Source organism: Zalophus californianus, chromosome 10 (assembly GCF_009762305.2).
Source record: "Zalophus californianus isolate mZalCal1 chromosome 10, mZalCal1.pri.v2, whole genome shotgun sequence".
NCBI lineage: Eukaryota > Metazoa > Chordata > Mammalia > Carnivora > Otariidae > Zalophus > Zalophus californianus.
The window spans coordinates 79,372,663-79,398,007 of NC_045604.1; the positions used below are offsets into that span (position 1 = coordinate 79,372,663).

General features: G+C 48.7%; 1 protein-coding gene across 5 annotated transcripts in view; it reads left to right on the forward strand.

Annotated features, from left to right (window-relative positions):
• The window catches only part of SNX29 (sorting nexin 29), a 509,507-nt gene that overhangs the window by 316,978 nt on the left and 167,184 nt on the right, over nucleotides 1-25,345 (forward strand). For all 5 annotated transcript variants that reach the window (XM_027612456.2, XM_027612457.2, XM_035722380.1 and 2 more), the window contains one exon: nucleotides 12,086-12,202. In XM_027612456.2, the coding sequence (XP_027468257.2) occupies nucleotides 12,086-12,202 (117 nt within the window). The remainder of the gene's footprint in view (nucleotides 1-12,085; nucleotides 12,203-25,345) is intronic.

The window sequence follows — 25,345 nt, forward strand, 5'->3', positions numbered from 1 at the left end:
CCAAACCACTACCCTACATTGCCTGCTTAAACTTGAGCATGACCTTCCTTCTGTACGGGTGTCTGTGTCCCCTGCTCACCACTTGGCTCCCCCCCAGGGAGAAGCCACGTGACCATTACCCCAAGGGGGCCCCCTCTCAGCTTGAGGCGAGTGCTGTGTGATACGAGAAGGGGACTTTCCAAGGAGAAAAACATTTTTTTGATCATGAAATTTAATGTTTTCATTTACTGTCTTTCTTTTGAAACTTGGGCATAATATAGTGAGCCGTGTTTGAAATATTCAGGAGGTCTCTGTATTCCTTCTGATGGAACATGATTAAGAATGTATGCTGGCCTCCCCTCATTTTTAGAAGACATTGGAATATGACAGAGAGCCATATAATTTCAGAATTTACATCTTCATATGAAATTCTGTGCTTTCCAGCACTCTGCACAATAAATGTAAAAGCAACACTCCAGGGTGAAATAATTTTTGAAGAAACCTCTGGAATGGGGAGTGGGTGTTGGATACATGATATTATATAACTTCCTGGGTCTGGCAACTAGTTCTGCGGAACGAGAAGCAGCTGTCCCATGGTGAGCACCTCCCGTGTGCCACCCTGGGTGCTCTGAGGTGTGTTCCTGTCCCGTTTGGTTCTCCCCGCAGCCCTGCCTTTTCTGTGACAGACCCCCACTCGATAGCTGAGGAGACAGAGTGCAGGGGCTTGGAGGTGGGGCCTGGGTGTTAGCTCGTTCTCCTGCCTTCGGCTGCCTAGCCTCCTCCTGCCCGGCAAGCTTCAGCTTGGTACTGGACCTCTCCCCTGGGCCCAGGCTGAGTCGGGGTCTCCCCTCCATGTTCCTGCAGCACCACTGGCCACACTGTGTGGGGACCGTCAGAGTCTGAATCCCGTGGAGACAGGGAGCTCCCTGAGGGTCACTGCTGATGCCCAGCCCCCAGGACAGTGCCTGGCACACCAGCGAAGGGCCAAAGAGGCAGATGCGGTAGTCGTTCGGAAGTGTGCAGGGAGGCACATTTGGCCTCAGGAGGAGCTTTATAAAATAATGACTCCAGGGCTGCAAGAGATCGTATATACCCCGTGGTAGTTAGGAGCATGGGCTCTGGGTTCGGATCCCAAGTTCTCTGTTGGTAAAGGACTTCCCCTCTGTAAGCCTCCGTGTCCTCCCCTGTTCCCTGGGGATGGTAGCTAGAATGCAGAAACCGCCAGGGCCAGGGTTTTATCCCTTCTGTGGGCCTCTGTATCCGCAGTGCTGAATTACAGGGCTTGGTGGGTGGTAGAGGCTCCATCAAAACTTGTCGAATGGATGAGTCTGAGCATTTTTAGCTCTTGCAGAGGAGTTTTCAAAGAAGGGAATCTGCTGTGGCCGGGCCTCAACAGGTTGCCTGCGAGTGAGCGGATGTGTGGGTAATGCTGAGAACTGGGTCTGACACAGAGTTGCGTGCGCAGTGTTGGTTCCCGGTGATGAGGGCTCCCCTCTTCCTCCTCCTTCAGTGCTGGCCCTGCAGGCTGGAGAAGGCTTTCTCTGCTGGGAGGTGGATGAGGTGCAGCTGCCTTCCACTCTGGGGTCCTCAGGAATCGGTAGTCGTCCCCCGTGAACCAGCCTGAAACAGCAATTCTTTTGAAAGGAGAGGCCAGCAAAGCTTTCTAAAGTAATTCTTCACCCCTTTCAACAAGCTCAGCCGAACACCGTATCTTGTACTTGTGATGGCTTATAATTACAACCATTGTATGATGCCAGGTAAACTGCATTATCCCTGGTGTTAACAGAAAGGAGACTTGGTCCTCTTCCACCATGGGCCCTCCCATAATTGATCCAGCAAAGAAAAGCCCAAAAGTGTCTGGTTTTGTTGCCAGCTTTGTCAGTGATTCCAAGTAAGATGTGTGGAGATGGGCGAGATCCTGTGCTCCATTCCAGGACTGTGAACTGTGTGGGAGGCAGCATTGTCTGCTGGGTGCCCGAAGGCTGGCAATGGCATTGTCGTGCCACCTCCTGCAGGAGCTTTGTGTAACAAAAAGAATGTGGGTCTGGGTGTTAGCTATCGCAGTAATCTCTCTGTGATCATGGGCAAGGGTGCTAGACTCTTGGATCTCATTTTCCTCCCCTCTGAAATGGGAGCAACAGTAGCACCTGGCAGGATGTCTAAGGCCACTGTGTACAGTTGTTCAGGTTGTTCGCTGCACAAGGGCTTGTGCTCGGAGTCCAATAGGAGCTTTATCCAGCCCCTGCCTCACCCACTGAGCTTAGGCCCTGTGAGGCTGTAGCTACCCGGAATGCACACCTTTTTGTTATTTGTGCAAAAGATCCTTTATCTGTGGCCCTCCAGATGCTTGGTCTGTATTAGGTGTTCAGAAAACAGCAGCTGTTCCAGCTACTGCTGATGCATCCTTTATGGAGACGATGCGTGAATGGATCAAAGGAGTTGGGGAGGGAGGTCGACTGAGATTTGAGTTAAGCTTTGAAGGGCAGATGGGGGTGTTAGGAGGTGTGCGAGGGAAGGAGTTGGAGGAGGAGCTGGTAGTCTGGTCAATGTCAGTCTTCCCCTTGAAATGTTGCCTCCCCTCCTCTCCCCCCTCGCCCCTCCTTCTACCTCACCTCTCCTTCCATTGCATGAATCCTATGTCCAGGAAATGAACGGGATGCCACTGAAAGCTGTTTTTAAATTTTGGGTTCTGGAGAAATTTCAGTGTAGACAAAAACGGTGTCACGTTAGGTCTCTGTGCCCGTTACGGGCCCCACCCAGCTCCTCCAAGACCAGTCCTGCTGCGTGCTAGACCTCCTCCGCCCCCTCCTCCGTATTAGCTTGAGGTCAGTTGTGGATGGCACGTATTGGTCAGCATCATTGACAGGTGTTAGGCAGGACTTGGTGTGATCTGCTTTGGGTTTCAGGGGGGCCGTTTGAGCATCAACTTGGGAGTGGGGTGGAGAACAAGATGGACAATAGGGGCTGTCATGTTTGTTCACGTGGGAGATGGGGGCCCTTCTGACCCAAGGCTTGGGTGACCCGTTGGAGGAGAGGGAGCGGATCTGAGAGAGGTTAACGTTGTAGATGGTATAGGCCTGTGGCACCAGATGCTTTTGTTGGTGCCTGGTTAGTAACAAATAATGGCTGTAACAGTATGGAGTACTTGGTGCATGCCACGCTCTAAGCTGAGCACTTCTTACCTCTTAACTCGTTTAAATCTCACAGAAGCCCTGTGAGATTTACACTGTTAGCAACCCTCATTTTATGGAGGAGAAATTGAGGCCTGGAGAGGTAAAAGCAATTTGGCCAAAGGCTCTGCTAGGAACGGGGCATCGTCTCCTGACCCCGGGCACGCACCTTGGACACAGTGCCAGGCGGCCTCTCTGCTGGGGCTCCAGCAGGAGGGTGGCAGGTGATGGGACCTGTTGGGGAGCTTCGCAGCTGCTTCTTGCCTGTGTGTTGCTCTTGTGTGAGCGCATCTTTCAGCAGAAGGCTGGAACTCATGGTTCTGTTTTGTGTTTTCTTTTTTTTTTTTTTTTTTCCTCTCCCGTCATTGCTCATTTGTCTCAGCCGCTGGGAAGGTGTTGGCTGCTGCTTGATTATCACGCTTTCTGTATATTCTGCCTTTGCTCTTTAAGGGCCATTAGCCGAGGCAGGAAAGAAAAGGCTTTATCTGGGCTGTTCACAGCTGCTCCGTGTGACCTTTCTCCACGACTCACCCTGTGTATTCTCCGAAAGGTCACGCATCAGGAGAAACGAGGACCAGCACTGGGGACTGGGACCCAGCAGCTCCGTGCCGGGGCTGGCACAGTTACCGAAACATCTGTCTCTCAGAGGCATCCCATTATTAATTGAGCTGTTGTTCTTTCTGGGTATTTCTTTCCCCCCATTAAATTGTAATCCCAGCTGAATGTTTTCAAGTATGACTTCACTCAAGCTCGGCGGTTCTGAACACACAGGGGCTGGCTATGGAGGAGTTTAAGGGAGGCTCTTTCAAATTGAACTTATCAGCAGGGTTTCCTTACAAGCCTCTACTTATCTCAGACAGAGCCCACACGGCCTATCTCAGTGGCACTTGAGGATGGGTCTGTCTCAGGCTTTGGCTGAGCGTGTCACTTGACAGCTTTATAATGTGATGTCGAGGAGGACCAGTCCCGAGATCGCAGAGCTGCTGCCTCATCGGGGGGTGGGGTGGGGGGAAAGTGCGGGGAAGCCTGAGCAGCTCCTGGGCTCAGCAACACCCCCCTCTCAACTCCGTCCTCGGCCCAGCAGGATCACAGCGAAAGGCGGACTGGAAAGAAGGAGAAAACTGGGGAGACTCAGAAGACAGGTAATGCAGTGTTGTGAGCTTTGGGTTTACTGACCCCCCCTCCGAAAGACTGTAACTTTGGACAATCACTTGCCCTTTTTGAAACTTGGTTTTGCCTTCTGTAAAATGGGCATAGAGCTGTAGTTCCTAGGCTTGTACTTTGTGCAAGCGTGGAGGGCCCTTGGAACGCTGCCGGACTCTAGAAAGTGCTCGTCATGGTTACTGAAGGATCGTTCACTGGGGTGGGCTGGGAGCTACCAAACTCTCTCTCTTTGCTCCTCATGGCACACCTGGACAATAAGGGACAGTGTCCTCATTTGACAAAGAAGATAGTGTGAATCAGAGATGTGAAATTACCTACTCATGGTCACAGAGCAGAGAGTAGACAGAGCCTGGATTGGGCCTCCACATCCCTTGTTTTTCTGTATCCCATCCTGATTTGAACCATCCTGAAGTAATACCTGAGACATCCCTTGGGATGTCTTCATGTTGAAATTGTCACTTAGAAACTGGTTTCCAAAATGTCTTCACATGAATCAAAAACCACTTTGCGGAAGGCTCCTCCTGGCGCCTGCGCGCTCCTAGAACGTTCTCTGGGGCTCTCCTTTGGACTCTGAATTCCAGGGTAGGGCCTGCCTTAGCAGAGATTCTTGCTTACTCTGGGTGCTCTTTCCTGTGCCACCAGGGTCTCCTCAGTGTGGGTGTCTGTAAAACGGTCTGAGGCTGGGCCTCTGGGGGCTCAGAGGGCAGTGGTATCAGCCAGAGCCCAGATGGTGGTCTTTGCCTGCTGGTGGCAGCCATGCCCTGTAGGGTTGATGGTGCCATTCCTCGGTGTGTGTGTGTGTGTGGGGGGGGTGCGTGCATGTGTAACCATGCCCTTTCCTAGGGGCCGTGTGCACCCGTGTGTGTGACCGTTCCTTTCCTGGAGTGCATGTATGTTAACGTGTGCACCCGTGTACGGGTGACAATGTGTTGTCCAGAGGGGAGGTGTGAGTGTGCCGGTGTTCCTTGCCTGGGGCAGTGCTCTGAGTCCTTGAGCCCAGGTTCGTCAGCGCTGGCAGGCCCTGTGCTGTGCTGTTGAGACAGTGGCTCAGCATCCTGGTGATGCTGGGTGGAGAGGCCAGGCAGAAGAGTCCAAAACATGGACTCGGAACTTTGACTCTTGCTTCCGGTGCTGCTGGCTTCCTGTGTGGCCATGGGCAAGGTGCTTACCCTTTCTGGGACTCCATCCCCTCAGCTCTGAAATGAGGAAAGGTAAGAGCGTTCACATCCTAGGGAGGCACAGCATCCGATGAAGTGCTTCCTGGAGCGATGGGGGAGCAGCGGTAGAGCAGAGTAAGTGCGCCTGACTCGCCCTCCCCACGAGCACTGCGCATCCTTGCGAGTCTCCTGCCCCCATTGGAGGAACAGGCTGGCTTTAGCAGCAGGACATCTTACACAGGGCTCTCAGCCTCTCTGAGCCCAGGCTTCCTCTCACCCCAAAACGGTTCCAGGATTTCCCTTGCTCGGTGATTGATCCATCACCTGAGGGCTTGAGTGGTGGAAAGAATACTGGCTCTGGAGCCCTGATAACTGGGTTCAGATCTCAGCTGTCACTCCTGAGCTCTGGGACCTGAGACTTCCTCAGCCCCCGAGCCTCACCTTCCTCCCATGGGAAATGGGCACAGTCAGGCAACTGTAGGAGACTCAACATACTGGGTCAAAGAGGGTGATGGCAGCTATAACTTTTCCAGGACTTCTGAGACTGTGTGTCCTGGCCTGGGTGTGGGTACTCAGTATTTTAGTTACCGTTCCTAATTGTCTTGGTTTTCAAGCTCAGACTGACACTGTGCAAGAACACAGTCTGAAAGAAGGACAGGTATTGATGCAATCAGTTCTATCTTGTTTTTAAAAAACTCAACAAGTCTTATCTAAAAACAGTCCTATTTTGGCTTTCTTTTTTCATCATCATTCATCATTGTTTCTGATCATTAGTGTAAGACGTTGTTTCAAATATAGCCTATGTGTTGTAGATAGGTGCCTTTAAACTACCTGTGGTGAAGAGCACCATTTCCATTTCATTGCAGACTGACGTGTACAAAAAAAAAAAGTCTAGAAAAACTATGGAATTCCTGATTTCATAGCAATATGAAATTGTGTTAAATATTTGTAGACCTTTACTGTCAACTCCTGTTCTTCTTTGTCCCAGGTGGGTAGCTCGGAGCCCACCTTCTGCATCTCAGCCTCTGTTCCCGGGCCCCTCTGGGCAGCCCGGCCGCAGACTAACCGCACCGTTAGCCAGCATCTCACCACGTGAGGTGATGTCTGCTGTCTGTTGTCAGCCGTTGGCTTGAGGTAGTTTTTCTCTGGCTTGTGGCTTTGTTCACCTCAGTGAGAAGGTGGAAGTGGACGGCTGACAAGTGGAGAAGCTTCTGTGACATCACTGTTGTGGAAATTTGGGCTGAAACACTAGGTTTTCTGCAACTAGGGACTAGCCCACCTGCAATTCATACCTCAGCCTGTGAAATGCTTCCCCTTGGTCTTTGCTGGTGACTCCCAAATCTGAGGGATCATCATGGCCAGTGGGATCTTTTTAAAAAAGTACTTCTTCGGACTCCCTGCCCCTCACTGAGTCAGTTCCTGAGAGTGAGGGCCAGAAATCTGTATTTTTCAAAAGCCCTCCAAGTGGCTAATGACCAGCTTGTTTTGGGAGTCACTGGTCCACACTGCACTACTTCCTTTCACTCTGTGGGGACACTCCTCTCCTTAACCCCTGAAGGGCTCAGCTTGTCTCCTCTAGCACAAGATGGCGTGCAGAGAGCAGAGACCGTGGCCATCCTGCCCTGCCACTACCTGAGCCCCACACCTTAGTCTCACAGCCTGGCCTCTCGGAGCCTAGAGGCTCATCCTTAGGGAGACACGCCCAGCCTGCAGGAGGGATTCGAGCGAGGGTCATGTGAGCAGATGCTTGTAATACCTGGGAAAGGCCTGGAGCACACTTGGTGCTCAAAAGTGGATTAAGACAGATGGGCATTGGCAGGGTCTTCGTCTTTACCTGGGTGCAGTGTCCTCAACACAGAAAGAGGGTCTAGATCCCTCCCTGCAGCTTGTGTATTTGGAACCAAAGAACAGCTTGTGCATTTTATAAAACTTAACGATGCTGAGACTTCAGAGTGAAAGTTCTCGGATAGTTTGGGATATGTGACCAGAAGAGCCTCAGTTGCCGTTGAAATTTGGGGGTTGTCTTGGTCTAGTTAATCAGGGAAGTGTCTAATTAGGTAGCTGAGGGAGGGAGAAGCATGATTTGTTTGAATGTGATTAGATAGAACATTCCGATATCAAAGGAAATGCCAGAGGCTTTTTTTTTTAATTTATAATTCTTTCGTGATTTGGCAGGTAATTATGATAATTCCTGGGATTTTCACAGACTTAAAAGCTTTTTCACAGCCACATTATTTTTGGAAATCGTCTTCTCTGATGCTCCAGCTGGAATGGATTGCTCAGTCTCCTGAACTTCCAAAGCTTTCGTCTTCCAAAGCCGAACTCAAATGTCACCTTCCTGATGACGCTTTCCCCCATCCCTTATGCCAGGGATGCCAAGTCGGTGTCATCCATGGGCCAAGTCTCTGATCAGTTGGGTGTGGCTGCCTGAGTGTTTCCTTCAGGAAGGAGTGCAGCCAGCAACTAGTCCTGTCTGCCGGGGGGCCAGAGGCAGGGGAGCCGATAAATTTTACTGATCCTGTGTGGCTGAGCATTTAGGTAGGTTCCAGCCATTTGGAGCTAAACTGGTGTTTTGGGCACAGGTGCAAGTAGAGGGGCTGGGTAACTCCCCAACAGAGATTTGCCAAGTCACAGGTGAGTGATTTTAAAAGTTTGATAGATGTTGCCAAACAGCCTCTGACTTAGAGTCAAGAAGTCTTCTGTCTTCTCTCCACCGTAAAGGGCAAAACCCAAAAGGTGACTGAGAAGTGCCTGCGCCTTATTAATTCATGAGTTGTGCACTTTGAGAGGCTGCCTCTCCAAATGGCGCTGGGCATTGTGAGTGGGGGTGAGGGGGAGGCTGCCCAGCTTGTGCCAAGGCTGAGGGGAGAAGTGAGGGACTCCTGAATGTTCTCTCGGGGGGAGGCCTTGCCTCATGCCCCGTCCTCTTTCCCAGTCCTCCTCTCTCGGTGAGTTCTAAGTTTGTCTGATCTCTAGGGTGTGAACCCCGTGACCTTCCTTGGGCTCCCCCCGGCCCAGAACCAGGCCTGGCACATGGTTAGCAATTCTGTTGGTGACATTTCCTTACTGAGGAACAATGAGTCTCTCTCCACAGCTGAGTTCCTTGGTATAGCACATGTGGCCCCTTTCCATCTGGCTTCTGCAGACAGCCCTGTCCTCCATTTCCCTTGGATGTGATCACCCACCCTGTACAACCAGTTCTCCTCCGCCGAGCACTTGCCACGCACAGACACAGTGCAGAGCTGGTTAAGTGCGGCAGCTCATTCTGGCTGCACAGTGGCCCCATGCAGTTGGTAGGGCTTTGAATTGCCGTTTTGTAGGTGAATGGCTTTAGGCTCCTCAGGGTTAAGAGCCTGGCGCCAGAGCACACTGTAAAGGGATCAAGTGCAGGCCTGTCTTGCCCCAGAATCTGAGCCCTTAACTGCCTGTCTCAGCTGCCCCTGCCCCAGCCCCAGCAACCTTTGGGCCTTTGTGCCTGCAGTTTCTTCTGCTGGATATGCCTTTCTTCTTCCTGTCTCAGGGTGACCTTCTAGAGTGCAGCCTGTTTATGGGACATAGAAGACCTGTGGGTCTGAGGGACTTGAGATGTTGGGGAGGGGGGCAGGTGATGGCGTTAGAGAGGCTGATCATGAGCGTGTTTGGTTTTTATTTATCCTTAGAGCAGTGGGAAGCAATGAAGGTTTTAAACAGCAGGTGATATCGGATGTTGCTTTGGAAGGATCACTCGGTCGGCTTGGCGGCGCGAGAATGGACTGAAGGGTAGCCTGTGTCTGTCTTTCTGTTTGTCTGTCTCATTCCCTGCGACTCTCTGTGGCTGCTGAAAACAAGGACTGGTCAGGTGAGACCTGTTGAGTGCCCTCAGAGCCTAATAGAAGCTCCAGCCAGCGGTTGTGCTGCCTGCTTTTGTTTCTATAATCTCCGCTTCCTGTTCTGAGGCTCTCGGAGTCTTGAATCCATTTCTAGTTACACTAGACTTGGAAAGAGTTATTCAAGGAACAGTAAGCTCAGCATGGTTTATGTAAGATCAAAGCTGTTGGTCTCAATAACTGTATGTAGGGATATCTAATCTAGAAACTCAGAGTTTCAGAGTTTAGCTTAGTAACAATGAATATCGCAGTTCTAATGGTTACTCAGAATTATTTCATCAGTTTATCTCCTCAGTTCCCCCGATTCCAGCCGCCCCCTGCCCGCCCCCAGTTCCCTACGGAAATGAAAGCTTTGTCTGATGTGGTCACGTCACTCTTCTGGCTGCAAAAGAGAACCAGGGTTTTGACAGCTCCTGATAAATACCATTGCAAGCTGGGATGTTCCACTGTTTTATGCGTTTATGGAAAATTGTTTTAACACTCTGGCTCCCACTGCAAAACAAAGCAAAACAAAAACAAAGCAAAACCTTGCTTTGCTTTGGAAATGCCGGTGGCATTTATTTAAAGGTCTGTTTTGTGGGGGTACAGTAGCAGGTATTTAGCAGTAATATTGACAGTTGTGTGTTTCCTGCTTACTGTGTGGTAAATGGGTTCTCCTCCCCGAGGAAGCTCATGGAGGATTTGGGTGATTGCTGTGCGGAGGATCCGCAGAGGCGTTACTGATACTGTATTTGTTTGTGAAAGGCCAAAAGAAGATCGTCCTAAGCTTTTTTTTAATTTATTTTTTAAAGATTTTATTTATTTATTTGAGGGAGAAAGAGAGAATGAGAGATAGAGAGCACGAGAGGGAAGAGGGTCAGAGGGAGAAGCAGACTCCCCGCTGAGCAGGGAGCCCGATGTGAGACTCGATCCCGGGACTCCAGGATCATGACCTGAGCCGAAGGCCGTCACTTAACCAACTGAGCCACCCAGGCGCCCTCATCCTGAGCTTTTACTATACAAAAGGAATAACACAAGTGGGAAATCATTAATTTTAGGTCTGTACAAAAAGAAGCTGCTTAAAGTCTCAGTGACTTATTCTCCCGTTGTTAATTGTATGGTACTTGGAATGTCTTCTGTGCTGTTCTCACTTTGCATTTCACACTGGTTTGAAAGAGGTGGGCACGTGGGGCACAGGTGGGGATTCATAGAGCAAGTTGAAGGAATCAGGATGTGGTTGGGGGCCCGGTGCATTTTGTGTTGCTTGTACCATGGCTGCCTTTAGTTTCAGGTGAATAATTTTAATTCTTTTAAAGAGTCCAAGTGGTTCTACCCACTGATAAATGGGAGAGTGTGTTCATTATTAGCAAACTAAAAAGTAAGGAAAAATAGAAATAATGGGAAGAAAATCTGTCCCTTGACTAATGTTAATATCTTGTGTATTTCCTTTTGTGCCTTTTACCTTTTATATAACAACATATTTAAAAAAAAAATGGCCCCCCTTACTCCTGAGGCCCCAAGACTTAGGTTAATGATCCTTTCTATTCCTACAGAATGTCTCCCTATATCCCTTCTTGATTCTGACAGTATGTTTTATATTTAATATGTAGTACTTATTACAAGTGGTCTCATACTAATTTTGTCTTAGAGTATAAGGGAGGGGCGATCTCTCAGGAAAAGCGTGAGGACAGGACTGGGGGGAGGTCTCTTGACCTCTCAGTTCTCGAGGGGTTCTCCTTAAGATGGTTGCAACAATCTTCTTTCAAGGTTCCTGAAGAGCATGGCAAGATGACATCGCAAATTTCTCTAAAATGTTTAAATTGTAGTCTAATTTGATCTTAAGACCCCACAAGATCGCTCATGTAATCAGAGAAATTACTCTGTTTTGACCATATAGGATATCACTGCTTTTTGTAAGTTGACAGCTGGAAAGACCTGTGGTCAATTCTGTACATCAGTCATAGACTACTTTATGACAACCTCTTTTTATTTCTTTGGGATGAACCGAGGGCACATTCGAGGGCTCTCACGGCAGGCCCAAGTGGGCTGCACGTGCTCACGGTGTAAGTGGTAGAATCATGGAGTCTGGCCCTGTGGTCGAGAGCCAGGGCCCTGGAGTCAGCCCTTCGTTGGCGGTATGACCTTGAACTAGCTGCTTCTACTCTGTGACATCGTTGCCCTTCTGTAAGGCGGGAATGCTAACACCTGCCTCACGAAGCCCGTGTCACGAAGATGCGAGGAGCACTCGGAAGGGCTGTCCCTGGCAAAGATGAAGCGGTGACTGAGGGGTCGTTGTGCCACTGCAGTAGGATCTGTCACCGTCACCGTCGCCATTGCCCCGAGGCTCTGGCTCTGTGCTCCTGGTTTTTAGAACCAAGACCCCGAGGAACAGAAGTGGTCAGTTGCTCCACCTGTGCCATTAGCCAGGTGATTCTTGGCAGGCACAACTCGGATGAGGAAGAAAGCCTTGGCTAGAAAAGTGTCCGCGAAGGATAGAAACCAAAGGCCCAAAATGACCTGATAGGGCCCTGTCCTGACCATAAACTGTGGACCGTTGATTCTGTAGTGTTCATGTCAACCCAGTCACAGATGTGTTCGACTTAGAGGTGGGTTTGCGCAGTTCATAGGTAAGCACTGTTGTGTCTCCGGCCTGACAACCTCCTGGTGCCTTGCTGACGAGGGGCAGGCCTGGAGAAGGTGGGACGCGTGCTGGGGGGTGGCGCGTGGGTCCTCCCTCTGAGCCTGACTGTTCGGTGCTTGTGTGTTCCAGGTGGCGGAGATGCACGGCGAGCTGATTGAGTTCAACGAGCGCCTGCACAGGGCCCTGGTGGCCAAGGAGGCCCTCGTGTCCCAGATGAGGCAGGAGCTCATTGACCTGCGGGGACCGGTGAGTGCTCCCCCCTTGGGAAGGTCCCAGCCTCACTCTTCTGCCTGCTTTGTCTGTCTTCCCAGCCTCTGCTGCCCACAACCACGCTGTTGAGTTTGTTCATCGTTGGCAGTGCCAAGGGTATAGAAAAGTACGGAGACCGAAAGAGTGAGCTGTCATGTACCCACCATCCAGATTTCACATGCATTAACCTTCCCTACGCTTTGCTTCGGCTGGGAAGGGGTAGAATAAACATGGTGATACCAATTCTATTTGAAGCGTCCCCTTGGCAACATTTCATGCCCCTGCACCCCATAGTCAGTATTCTGAAATCGGTGTATAGCCTTCTCCTTCCTGTTTTTATACTTCACTACATAAATTTCCATGAGCAACAGTCTTGGTTTTGTGTAACCTTTACTTAGATGATGCTACCTGTATATATCTCCTTGCCCCTTGTTTTTGTTTGTTTTTAAGTCATTGTTGTGGTTTGAGGCGTATCTCAGACAGTTCTAGTAGAGGATTTTCAAACTGTGGCTCTCTTGATACTTTGGCCCCCTTCGGGTAGTCCCCCCCATGTCTGTGGTTCCACTTTGCCATGGTCTGGAAGCAGATGACCCTCCTTCTGGAGAGTTGTTAGGAGGTCATTGGTAGCCGAATGCCACATGACAACCCCTCCGTCACTCACCTCCTCCATCTCCTCACGTGGGCGTTGTGTCCTTTCACATTGTCACAAGAAAGAGGAGAATAGAGGGAATAGAGGACAATAAGGTATTTTGAGAGAGAGGATGCGTTCACATCTTTCATTACAGTATATTGTTAAAATTATTCTATTTGCTGTTGTTGTTAATCTCTTAGGTGCCGAATTTATAAATTAAACTTTGTCGTGGGCATCACATAAAGGAAAAAGCAGAGTATATGTAGGGTTCAGGACTATCCTGAGCTTCCGGCATCCACTGAGAGTCTTGGAATATATCCCCCACAGTTAAGGGGGAAGATTTTAATTACTTGTTGTGGGGGCTGTCCTGTGCTTTGTGTAGGATGTTTAGCAGTACCCCTGATTTCTACCCACTAGAGGCCAGTGGCACCCCACCCAGTCACGACATCCAAGAATGCCTCCAGACATTGCCAGACATTCCCTGAGTGGGGGGGGGGGGGGGCAAACCCCATGGTCGGGCGGGGGGGCCCGGTCTGGTTCATTCACTTCCTTGACTCTTGAGTTCTCTCTTGAGCGAGGTACCATGATAATTTTAATCCAGTCGCATTTTACTGGACAGTTAGGTTGTTTGCATTATTTTGTCATTGCAAACCACGATGCTGAGAGCATTTTGTCCTCTTGTACATGTTCATAATAGCTTCTTCATTTCAAAGGTTTATTGTGTCCAATGTTAGATGCCCATAGATTAAAGAATCTTAGGCAAATTCATCAATAGAACTGTCCTCAGTGGTGGTCAGTCTTGTTTGAAGTTACCCACACCTGCTTCTCCTTACGTATTATTTTGATTCAGATACTAGGTGTTACTTCATTTATAGACCACTCTGTATAGATCTTAAAATCTTTAAAAAAAATAAAATGGGAAACCATAAATATGATATCATCATCATCATCCCTCCATTGCCCTTTGTTCTTTTATACCGTCAAATGTGTTCAGATTTCTCACTGTTCCATAATTTTTTAGAGTTTTTAAAAAATTAGGATCCACGTGAGGTCCCTGTGTCGTCATTGGTTATGTCTCTTGTGTTTCTTTTTTCATTTTAACACAGTTGTTTTGACTTGAGTAAAATAGAAGCTGAAATGTACTGTCTTAGTCAGTCTTCATCATGTGGTGGGGTGGCCTTAGGTGCAACCCTCACCTCCCTCCGTCTCCTGAAGCTTGTCCTTTTCCCCAGCCAGATCTCTGCCCCATGGAACCCCGACACCGACGCCCCATTGCTTCCTCCTCCAGCTGCTGCCCACCACCGTTTTTGCTCCCTTTGTCCGTGAATCGAAGCCCTCGCTGATGTTTCTGTCTATCTGTCGCGTCCTCCTCCAGCTCTTTCTTTCCTTACCGTGTGTTTGTGGAAGACCCTGGGTTGTGTCACCACCTGAACCTGGCTCATGGCACCTCTGCAGCGTTCTTCTCAGGCCCTCTGTTGCTTGTATTTTCTTGAATTGGCACTTGGGTCTGGGGGTTGGGATGGAACTTTAATTTTCCTGTGAACATCGCTGTCACTGGGGCGGTGTTTTCCATCCGGAAGCCCAGCAGGTCTGCCTGTCTCTCTTTCTGATCCTAGCAGTCCTGTATTAGCACTTCCTGCATCCACTACACAAGCAGTTCCTTGAGATCTGCGCCCGAGGGCGAACTTGCCAAATTGTGTGGTTTGGTATTTTAAACGTTACCGAGTTTTACTTTTTTTTTTTTTTAATACCTGTTTATGATCTCTCAGTCAGTGTGCAGGAGTTCCTGCCAACACTTTGACATCCCTACCAACACTTCTGGGCGCGAGGCGGGTTTTAACTTGTGTTTTTATGATCGCAAGCGAAGCGGACCATGTTGCCATTTGCCAGCTTGTTATTTCGGTTTCCACTTCTGTGATGACTTGCAGCCTGTGCCCGTTTCCTGTTGGATTGCATGTGTTTTCTTGCTGATTTCTAATAGTTCTTTACCTGTCTTTTCAGTTATGCATGTTGTCAATATTCCCTACCAGCCTATGGCTTACTTACAAGCTTTTTAATAAAAGTGGAAAATTTTAAGCCTGTGGCAAAGGGACAATCATTTAATGAAACCCCATCACTCACCTTTGCAATAATCTCCTCAGGGTCGTTCTTGACTCATTCTTACTCAGTTCAGTCCCTTCCCAACTCAGATTATTTGGACGCATATCCAAGTCATGATATTATTTCAGGCACAGATATTTCAGTATTTATCACTAAAAGATATTTATAGTACCATCATCATCCCTAAAAAATTAATGATAATTCCTTAGTATTCTCAAATGTCCAATCAGTATTCAGTGTTCTCCAGTTATCCCAAAACTTTTTTTAAATTTATTTGCTCTAATCAGGGTCTTAGTGCAGTGCAAACAGTGCAGTTGGGTGATAGGTCTTCTCAGCATCTTAATTTGTACATTACCCTCCATATCTGATCCCCCTTTGTTACTATTGAAAAACCTGGCCTTTTGAACGGTCTCCTATTTAGGATTTTGTTGATAGCAACCCCATGGTAATCCTTACCATGTTCCTCCGTCCCTTGCCTTTCCTTTGAATTGGTCATTAGCTGTAGAGTGTAGATGAGTTTCAGGTTTGATTTTTTTTGTTTTTTTGATACCTTGCCCTCACAGGTGGTGGTGTGTACTTCCTTTATATGATGTCAGCATGTGAATGTTACCTCCTGTGCTTAAAGACCTATAGTGCAGTCCCCGATTGCGTTGGTTTCCCTCACTCCTTACACGTTCAAGATGTGTACAAGATCTTTGTGGATTTCATTCATTAGTGAGATACAGGTTTTCCTACGAGGGAAACACAGTTAGTAAGTACCTGTTGTGCACTAAGAACCCTCTGGAAGGTGATTTCATTTTTGTTTTATAGCTTGACTGAGGCTCAGAGAGGTCCCGAATCTTTCAATGAGTATGTCATGGAGTTGGATTCAAACTCTGCTTTAATCCACAAAGTCTGTTTTCTTTCTCAAGCTCCACCAACTCTGGGGATTTGGGGAGAGCAGGTATGGGTGGGTTCCCTTGTGTTACCCATTGCCCTTCCAGGCAAGGTCCCAAGGGTCCCTCTTTATGTCCTTCCCGGCTGTGTCCCACGTTCAAGACTTAGGCAATATGGCTCTTATCTTACTGCCATCTGTGGCCCCCTCGCTGAGAAAGGACAGTGGGGTTGCAGGAATGGGGAACTTGCTGTGCTGACTTGTGCTTCAGAGTGTGAGCGGACCTGGTGTGGGGGGCAGGCAAGTGGCTCCCGTCTCCCTGCATCCTGGCATACTCCAAGGCTGCCTTACTGAAGGGAGACTTGATAGCAGGCGAGGACCAAGGAGTGGTCCTGTCCCTTAGGAGAGGTTCAGTGTGGATCCTGGAGAAGTGCCTGTGTGTCCTCTATGCTGAAGACAAGATCAGTGACTCCTTTCAGTGCAGGTGCATCTTCAGGGAGCACCTTCAGTGCATTATTCCCCTTTTTGGATGATGGAAACAATGAACCAGCTGCTCTAAGTCAACAACTCCGATTTTAATAGGTATCATGTATTGATGTCTGCCCCAAATTTAAACACTTTTAAAGTTTTAGTACTCCATTTAATCCTCCAAGACCCTAGCGGTAGTTACTATTATGATATCATTTTGCATAAGAGAAAACCAAGGCTCGGATATGGACTAACTCAGCCAAGGTCCTATAGTGAGAAGTGACAGATCTGTGTGCCTTGAAAGACTGGAGTTTTCTTTAAACAATTGGAACTTGTAAAATTTTGGACTCTTGACAAATCTTGTTAGACCCATGCTAAAAAGGCAAGTAGTCTAAAAGAGCATGTAGTGAAAAGTGAGTGAATCTCCCTCCTTTTGTGGGCCCCCTAGCATTCCTCCCTGGGGTCAGTAATGATCCCCCAGTGTTGGGTTTGTCTTTCCAGAAATGAGGGATGCCGGAGTGAGTTGCATGCACACTCCCACATGTTTTAGTAACTGGTTGCTTGCTCTATTCACTGTTCAGGATATGACCTTCCCCCCACTTAACAGTGTAGTTAAGAGATCTTTTTATTTTATTTTACATACAGATCTACCTCATTCTTTTTAAGAGCTACACTGTGTTCCTTTGAACTAGCAATACTGTAACTTATTTAACCAGACCCCTACTGATGGATATTGAGTTTCTCGTTTTTATTTTTATGACAACGGGTAGCATAACACTCTTGTGAAACCCTACATTTGGATTAGAAGATTGTCTGGCAGTCCGTGGGACTCAGCTTGGCTGGGTGAAGCTCCAGAGGTCGTGCCTTCAAAGATTTCCAGGGCACTGGGGAGGACCATCACCGCCTTCCATTCTCCTCCACCTGTTGGAGGAAACCCTTCTGGGGGGCCAGCATCCATCACCAGCTCACGATTTATCAAGTTCTTGACAATGTGTTAGGCACCCACTGAGTCTTCATGTTCATTCTCTCAGTTAATTTTGAAGAGAAGCCTGTGAATCAAGCGGGGGTGTTATCCTCTTTTATAAATATGGCAGCTGGGGGACGCCTGGGTGGCTCATTTGGTTAAGCATCTGCCTTCAGCTCAGGTCATGATCTCAGGGTCCTAGGATCGAGCCCCTCATTGGGCTCCCTGCTCAGCGGGGAGTCTACCTCTCCCTCTGTCCCTCCACCCACTTGTGCTTGCTCTCTCTCTCTGGCAAATAAATAAAGTCTTTTAAAAAAATATGGCAACTGAGACACAGAAGGGTTGAGTCCCCCCCCCCCCCCCCGCCACCAATGCCTCATTATGGTGTACCGCACCGATCATTATCTGTCTTCTCTGCTCCATGAGAGCAACTTGTCTGTCTCCTGCTCTCTTTGAGGCTCAGTGATTCATGTGGTGGGCATGGAGTTAAGGTGTGTGGGGGGGGCTCACTAAGAAAATTGAGCGAATGAATGAAAGTCACAGGTAGGAGGGTGGAGTCCAGATTTTCCCTGGGTCCCTTTCACGTGCACACCCACCTACTCTCTGCCGGGCGGTGCTCCTTTGCTTCAAGTCTGAATGCCCTTCAGGGCAGTGACATCCGTTCACACACAGGCGGCCCTGACTGTCAGGGGGTCTTTTCCTGCGGGCAGGTTGTGATGGCCAGAGGGAGGAGAGAGGAAAGTGGTCATTAAGGGCCTGAAGGCTGTGGGAAGGCTGGCCCTTTCGGCAGTGGCCCTCAGAGGGCGCCTTGACTTTGTCATCATTGCCTCAGGGCTGCTCTGGTTAGCTCCCCAGAGTCAGACAGTGGGGGCCAAAGGAAGGAGGAAGTTTGAAGCTCAGTTTCAGTTCTGAAGGCTTCTCTTAGTGAGAGGCATCTGTTAGGGAATCTCAGCCTCTTCTCCCCTCATTTCCACCCGGTCTAGCTCTCTGCTGCCCCTGGATTAGACTTCCTGCCACACCACCTGAGTGTTGGAGGGCCTCAAGGGCAGCACGGAGTTTGCTTTACTTGGAAACCCCAATTTGCTCTTCTCTCAAGAGGGGAGTAATGTGGCACCTCTGGGTGACTCAGTGAGAGAGTGCCAGTAAAACCGCTCAGCGGTGGGAACGTGGCAGGGGCTTGAGCATTTTCATCTCCGATTCCCCAGTGCCTAGCACCACGGCGCACATAGTAGGCACTCAATGAATGTTCGCTGCGCGAGAATTTCATTTGCACGGAGCCCGTGAGGACTGTATGGACCAAATCATTTTTTTAAAAGATAGGAGCCAGGGACATGGTTTGCTCTGAGTGCTATCTTTTTGTGATATTATAGACTTTTAAGCCAACTCACTTATTTTAAGAATGAGTTTGGGATTAGGGGTTGAAGTTTTTTCATTTTCTTTTTTTGAATGTAAGTATTTTTAGGACTCTGCTCATTATTCTTTTTCCCTCTCTGGTGTAAGACGTGAATGAATGCCCGAGTTTTTTCTTTTTCTTTTTCTTTTTTTTTCCTTTAGCAGGATTTGATTACAGCCCTGAGAGTTCTCTGGGAGCACAGCTCCTGTTTGGAATAATAAATGGAGACAGAGAAATAGAACCTTGTAAGATTGTAAGGTATGGAGGTCAATTAAAGTCCTCAGCGGGGAGAGCTGAAGGCTAAGCGACTCATTACCTGCGAGTTTGTCCCCGCTTGGGAAGCAAACTTGGTCTCACTTTACATAATTGAAGCTGGGTTCCTCTTTTTTTCGGCCCCCGTGGTGGGTCTCTGTTTCTTTGTCCCAAGCACCCTTTAATTGGATCCCCTCCCCGGAGGCGGAAGAGATGGCCCACCGTGGTCTGACTGGAGGCCTGTGAAATCACTGCCTTGACTCAGAGCATTAGCCCCAGTAGCTTGTCTGCCCCCTGCTTCCCCTGCCCACCCCACCCACCCCATTACTGCACTCTTGCCTGTCCCCTCCCTTGTCTGTTTGGGGAGGGGACTCCCCCTTTTGTTAGCCATTGACCTTGTGCTTGGTGTTGGTGTACGTTTGAATCCTCTCCCCCTGAGAGATACGGGTTTCTGCCGAGCTAACTGGGTGTGTGTGTGTGTGTGTGTGTGTGCGCGCGTGCACATGGCGTGTGCACTGCACAGAGAGATTTCATGACTCAGCCCAGGGCATGCAGCTTCGTGGTAGAACCAAACGCTGATCCAGTCCTTTCTCATTTTTTAAATACCATGCCGCTTACTCTTTTATTTTACTTTTTTTCTTTTGTTCATTTCAAGCAAAATGTCTTGTCTGTTGTGCTCTGGGCCACCACACTGGGTGGTTCTAAAGACTCCCATTCTTCTGTGGTGAAGCTCTCACACATTCCCACTGCCTTCTTGCAAAATGAATCTCTCCCTTTCTTGTCTCCCCATCTCACTTTGTACATCAAAGTGGTTTCTTTTTTTAAGCCTCCTAATCAGTTCATCCCGATATCAAAAGGGCTCTTTTGGAAACTTGGAATCGAGAGGAGGCAGTTTTCCAAAAGCAGAACAATGATTCAGAGGGTGTGCCGAGTTGGTGCCTGTAGAAAAGAGGACCGTGGTGATGGAATTATCTTGAAAAATGTTAGCCTAGAGCATGTTCGATGGGTTTCTTGGCTATAGTGCTTCTCACGATGGTGCCTCCTAGCTCTCCAAAGGAGGTAGATAGAACACGTACTTTATGCATTATCTCCTAAAATTATTTCCCCAAGGAGCATCTTTTCTAAGATGTTTTTGGAGGAATGCATTTGGGAGAGTTAGGGCCACTTTACCCATGCACTAGCTGGCAAGGGGAGCATGGAAGCCTGGTTTGTCTCATGGGCCTGCCCTGGCACGCCGTCCGCAGGGGCTGGAGGGGAGACGGTGACGCCGTGTGGCTGTGGGGTGCGGCGGGCTGGCTCCGACCGGCCTTTCTCGTGCCCCCCGCCGGCTGGGGTCTCGGCCATGTGAGCAGCACCGTAGCTCAGGCCCTCACGGTCTCCTACACCATGGCCCTCCAAGAGCAGGTGGTCCTCATTCTCGCTCGCTCTCCTGCTCTTTCAGTTTGTTCTTCAGTCTCTCTCTCTCTCTCTCTCTCTCTCTCTCTCTGTTTCTTCTGTCCGTTTGAGCTTCTCTCTCTCTCCATTCCTGGGCCTGTGTCTACGACTCTGCCTGCTTCTCTCTCTCTCTGCTCCTCTCTTTGTCCCTCGGCCTCTGCCTGTGTTTTTCCGCTGCTCTTTCTCTGCCACTTCCTGTGTGTGCCTTGGTCTCCGTCTGCCTACCTGTCTCATGCCCATGCCTGAATCTTTGCCTGCAGTGGGCTCGCTCTGCCTCTGCCCTCCCCGCTCCTCCCCACGTGCTCTCCTCCCGTGAGCATCCACGTTGCTGTGTGGTGTGGAGATGCTCGCTGTTCACTGAAGCCGCCTTGACAAACTCACATCCCTTCCACTTCCTCGTCCCACTGGTGTGCTTTGCACGGGCCCCCCGTGAAGTGACTTACCCAGGATCAAGTTCCCTGAAAGCCTGTGTGGGCTCTCCCCTCTCGGCCGCTCCCCTCCTGAGCCCTTGGCAGGCCCCTAATTGGGCTTTCCATGGCGCTTGGGGCTCCAGCATTTGGCACGCTGTCTTACCACTTTGTGTTGAACTTTGTTTCCTCTGCAGACCGCTAGCTTCCCTGAGACAGGGGCCCCGTGTTCCTCTCCCTCTTCTTGGGGTGGTGCATGGTGTCACTCATGGAGCATTTGATGTGCAAATCTGACTGCGCACCTGTGGTATCCATGGTAACACTGTTAACCAAGATACTTGATTATCAATTAAGGTGCCTTCCTGGATCCTGCCGGATAACAGACCTGCTGTTAATCCTTGCTCTAAGCTGCTTGGTGTTTCCACGGGACACCTTCCTCTACTGTGGAAATGACTGAACTGGTGGGAGAGGAAGACAAGTAATTTAAAATTCAGGGGTGAGATGGATGGAAAAAAACTCATCCCAAGTTTTTTAATATGGCTCACTTTGAAATGAAATGCTTCCTGGGACTTTCTTGGTATCGTTAAAGCCTTCAGAGGCAGTGATCTCATTTGGGGGCTGATGCTATTTAAGTAGAGAAGCTTAATAAGAAATATATTTTTCAGCTGGGTGGCACTTGCAGAATATCTAATGATCAAGTACCAAATTGTCTGCGGCCCCACAGCAGCTCTAAACATCGTGTTCCAAATTATAAGAGGCTTTTAAATTCAGTACTTGGACCATCAGTGTTTTAATCGTCTACCGTCTTGAAGGAGATTATTTTTAAAAGTGCCATTTAAGAGAGGCTACTAAAAATATGTCTCACATAGAGGCTTAGCTTAGAAATGTTAGTTTTTGATACAAAATCATCCAGAAAGATGCTTGCAGAACTTGCTTTAGACCTCTCTGGGCCCCAGAATAAAAGCCCCTCTTTGGGCCCAGCACCTTTTCCTGTCCATAGGCAAATACCCCGAGTGATCACATGCTCCTTGCCGTTATAGCAGAGGGCTCTCCAAATCGCAAGTCTGTTTCCCCACATGTGCCTGGGTTAAACTCTGGTCCCTGGTCTGTGGTTGGCTTGTTCGTCACCATGGGTAGTTGGGTTTCATGGGAAAGCCCCAAGGGGCTACAGTTGACGGTTTGGGTGGGCAGCGCCTGGCTACCCAGGGTTTATGGGTGCCGAACTTTGAAAATACATTTTCATGAAGATGAGAGTTTTGTGTCTATTGGTAAGTGCAGCATGTGCAAGCTTTGTCCCCAAGCGGGTCTCATATTGATGCAAATAGGAAACGCTGGCGAGGTGCAGAATAGTCAGGATTTATACACCTCGTGCTCTGTGATGATTTCAGCTGTACATCCAGAGAGGGATTTGCTGCCCTGGCTTAGGCTGCCTGTCGGTTGCTTGTGTTCTGTGTGGCTGTCTTTATACAGAGTGTGGGCACATAGCAGGGGTGTGGTGGATGTGGAAGACACAGGCTGTGCCCTTGCGGAGGTCAAAGATTAGAATCTGTTTGCCGTGACTTGCATCTCTCCGGTTTTACTGCTTTGTGATTTGGTTGGAGATCGAGGTCTAGACAGGATAACTTATGACACCTTTCCTGCCCCTGATTCTGAAGAAAGAGAAGCCGAGATCATGAGCCAGCTTTTGACCCCCCCCCCATTTTACCTATTCTCACTTCCCCAGCACAGCTTTGTGAACGGCTCCTTTGAGTCGGCTGCTCACGGCCCCACCGGCCCCACCAGCCAAATAGGCAGGCAGTGGTAGCCAAGATGCTATGGTGCTCACAGGCCCTTTGCCCCTCTTTTATTTACCACCAGGCTCCTTCCTGAAATGAGCCTGTTCTTCCATGTTTGTTTTCACTTGCCCCTGATGGTCATATTTGGATGAACCAAAGTCCTGTGCTCAAGAACCACACACACTGTTGGTGCGAGCGACTCCCATTCTTATTAATGTAATAAGGTAGCTGTGATCTCACTCTGCCTTCTGTGGAAGCTGCTCCCAGACTACACTCCTGCTTCTCCCAAAAAGGGTAGCAACCTCAAGACCTTGTGTGGCTTTGTTCCCGGCCATTGTGTGTTTTATTGGCTCGTAGGTTTCTCAGTATGGTGTCGTTAGCATGGAAAAGGGGTTCCTGTGATCGAGGAGTCTGGTGGGACTCTGGTAGAGGTTGGTCTGGGCTAGGACCTCTGTCCCACGTGGTCAGACTGCAGCACTGTCTGGGCTCCTTTTTGTCATCCTCAAAATGTAGACAAGCCCCAACATGTTCCATTCTGTCACTCCCATGTCTTAGAAGTCTTTCCGACCAAGTCCTATCCATTGATTCCTAACTTAATCTGTTTGTGCTAAATTAACACACACAGTGTTTCTAAGGATACATAACCACGTGATAATACTTGTACAAACCCTGTAACTAGATAAATTATATGTATTTATTCCTTAATTTAATAAATTTTTCTCTGTGCTTCTGTTTAGTTCTATTTTCCCTACCAACTGCATGTGACTTTCTCCATTTTTTTTTTAGCTTTCTTCCCAATTTTTATAATCTTTTTTAAAAAAAATAAAGGACCATCTCTACTTCTCCTCTCCCGGCCCTTTATAAACTTAGGTCTGCTGTGTTGGGCAGTGAACAGTTTTAACTCAGGGGCATCTTGATATCAAAATGACCTTACAGTTTGCTCTGGAATCTTTCCCCATTTTTTTTTTTTTAAAGATTTTATTTAGGTATTTGACAGAGAGAGACACAGCGAGAGGGAACACAAGCAGGGGGAGTGGGAGAGGGAGAAGCAGGCTTCCTGCCAAGCAGGGATCCTGATGCGGGGCTCAATCCCAGCACCCTGGGATCATGACCTGAGCCGAAGGTAGATGCTTAACGACTGAGCCACCCAGGCACCCCTCTTTCCCCATATTATTGAAGTAGATTTATGTTATTCCAGAAAAACGAATACTGTTTTTGTTCTATGTTTCATGGAAGTTGAGTCCCTGGCCAGTTGGTTTGTGGAATCCAGAGTAGATTTTGCCTAGATATGTTGTACTCTCTCTCTTCTGGGAGACCAACAGATTATGTGATTGGATTGGAACAGTTGCATCTTGGTAAAGGGATTCCTGATGAATTTGAAAAAAGCGGAACTGTGGGCTCCCTTGATCTGTTCTTTTGGAAATCACCTCTTCTTGAAGGACAGGCACCATCTTGGACTTGCCCACCGGGTTCCTGAGCCCCTTGGCCCATGGGGACTGCAGAGTGGCTGCTTACTTTCAAGGAAAATGATTTTATTGACCAGGATTCAAATGGTTTTCTACCAGATACTCAAAAACTGAGGAGCTTGTGCACACCAAAATGGGTGGTTGTGGTTTGAGGTGTGCCTGGTGTTGTCAGCTGGGCATTGGAGATCTGACTTGGCCAAAGTTTGTGATGAAATTGGAAAAACCCAGGTCCCCTTAGATTCCCCCCCACCCCCCGGGAAAGTGGTTTTCTTACCTTTTTGCTGTCCTTGAGTATCCCTGCCTTTGGCAGCATGTGTGTGTGCACCTCTACTGAGAATCATCTCCCTCCCATTACAGCAAGGCCCACAGCCATCTGTTGCTCCCAGCACCTTGATACAGAGCTGATGTTTCTTTTAGCTTTGTTGTAAAAAGGATCTGGCAGATGCTGAAGCAGCACCTGACTCTCACCTTCTTCCTCGCCTCTTACTGTTGGCTCTTAGGTCATGGAGTTCTGCCCCCTGCATTTGCTCTTGGTCTTCATACTATGTACCGTGCCTTGCTTCTCCGCCTTTTGTCTTTCAGAAGACATGCTTCACATTTTTTCCTAAATTATGTAAACAAGAATATATTTTTGCAAGAAATTAAATAATATAGACATAAGCCGTATGTTGAAGAGAATACAAAATAAAAGTGTCCTTCTCCCGGAGATCTTTCCTATGAGGAGGTTTGGCATCTGTCCTTCCAGATGCGCTTACGCATTTACAGACAGCCAGAGGTATATACGTATACTTCCCTATTTTTACCATCTGGCTGAGATTTGGCTTTCTCCATTCATGAGCATGAGTTGGCGTCTCCTTCCTTCCCTCTCTTCCAAGTCTTTGCCAGCCCTCAGAGTCCAGCTTGTTCTCCAGCCCTTTGTGGCCCTGTCAGGACTGAGTTGTTTTTATTCGTGACTGCCTCTGAATTCCTGTAATCCTTCTTTCCCCGCTGGGCTGCCCCTTTTTTCTGCTTTTCTCATGCCATCCTTTGTTAACGAATTTGTTCTGTTGAACTCTACCCAGTTAAGTTTTCCTGCTGCTGGACACAAGTTTGTGGTGCAGTGGAGGGGACCCAGAGGTACGTTCACACGTAATTGTGATATGGAGTACGGTTATGTGTGACAGATGGTTGGCTCTCGAGACGCGTTCGTTGAATGAATGAGCGAACAAAAGACGGAGTTCTGTAGAATGGTTGTAATGGTAGCACAGTGGTGGGTTAAGTGACTGATGGGATTGGCAGGGAGGGCTTCAGAGAGGAGCTGTTGGAGTTGGGTTTCGAAGGGTGAGTCGAGATTGGTCAGGAGGATGGGCCTGCTAGGCCGAGGGAACAGTGGTGGA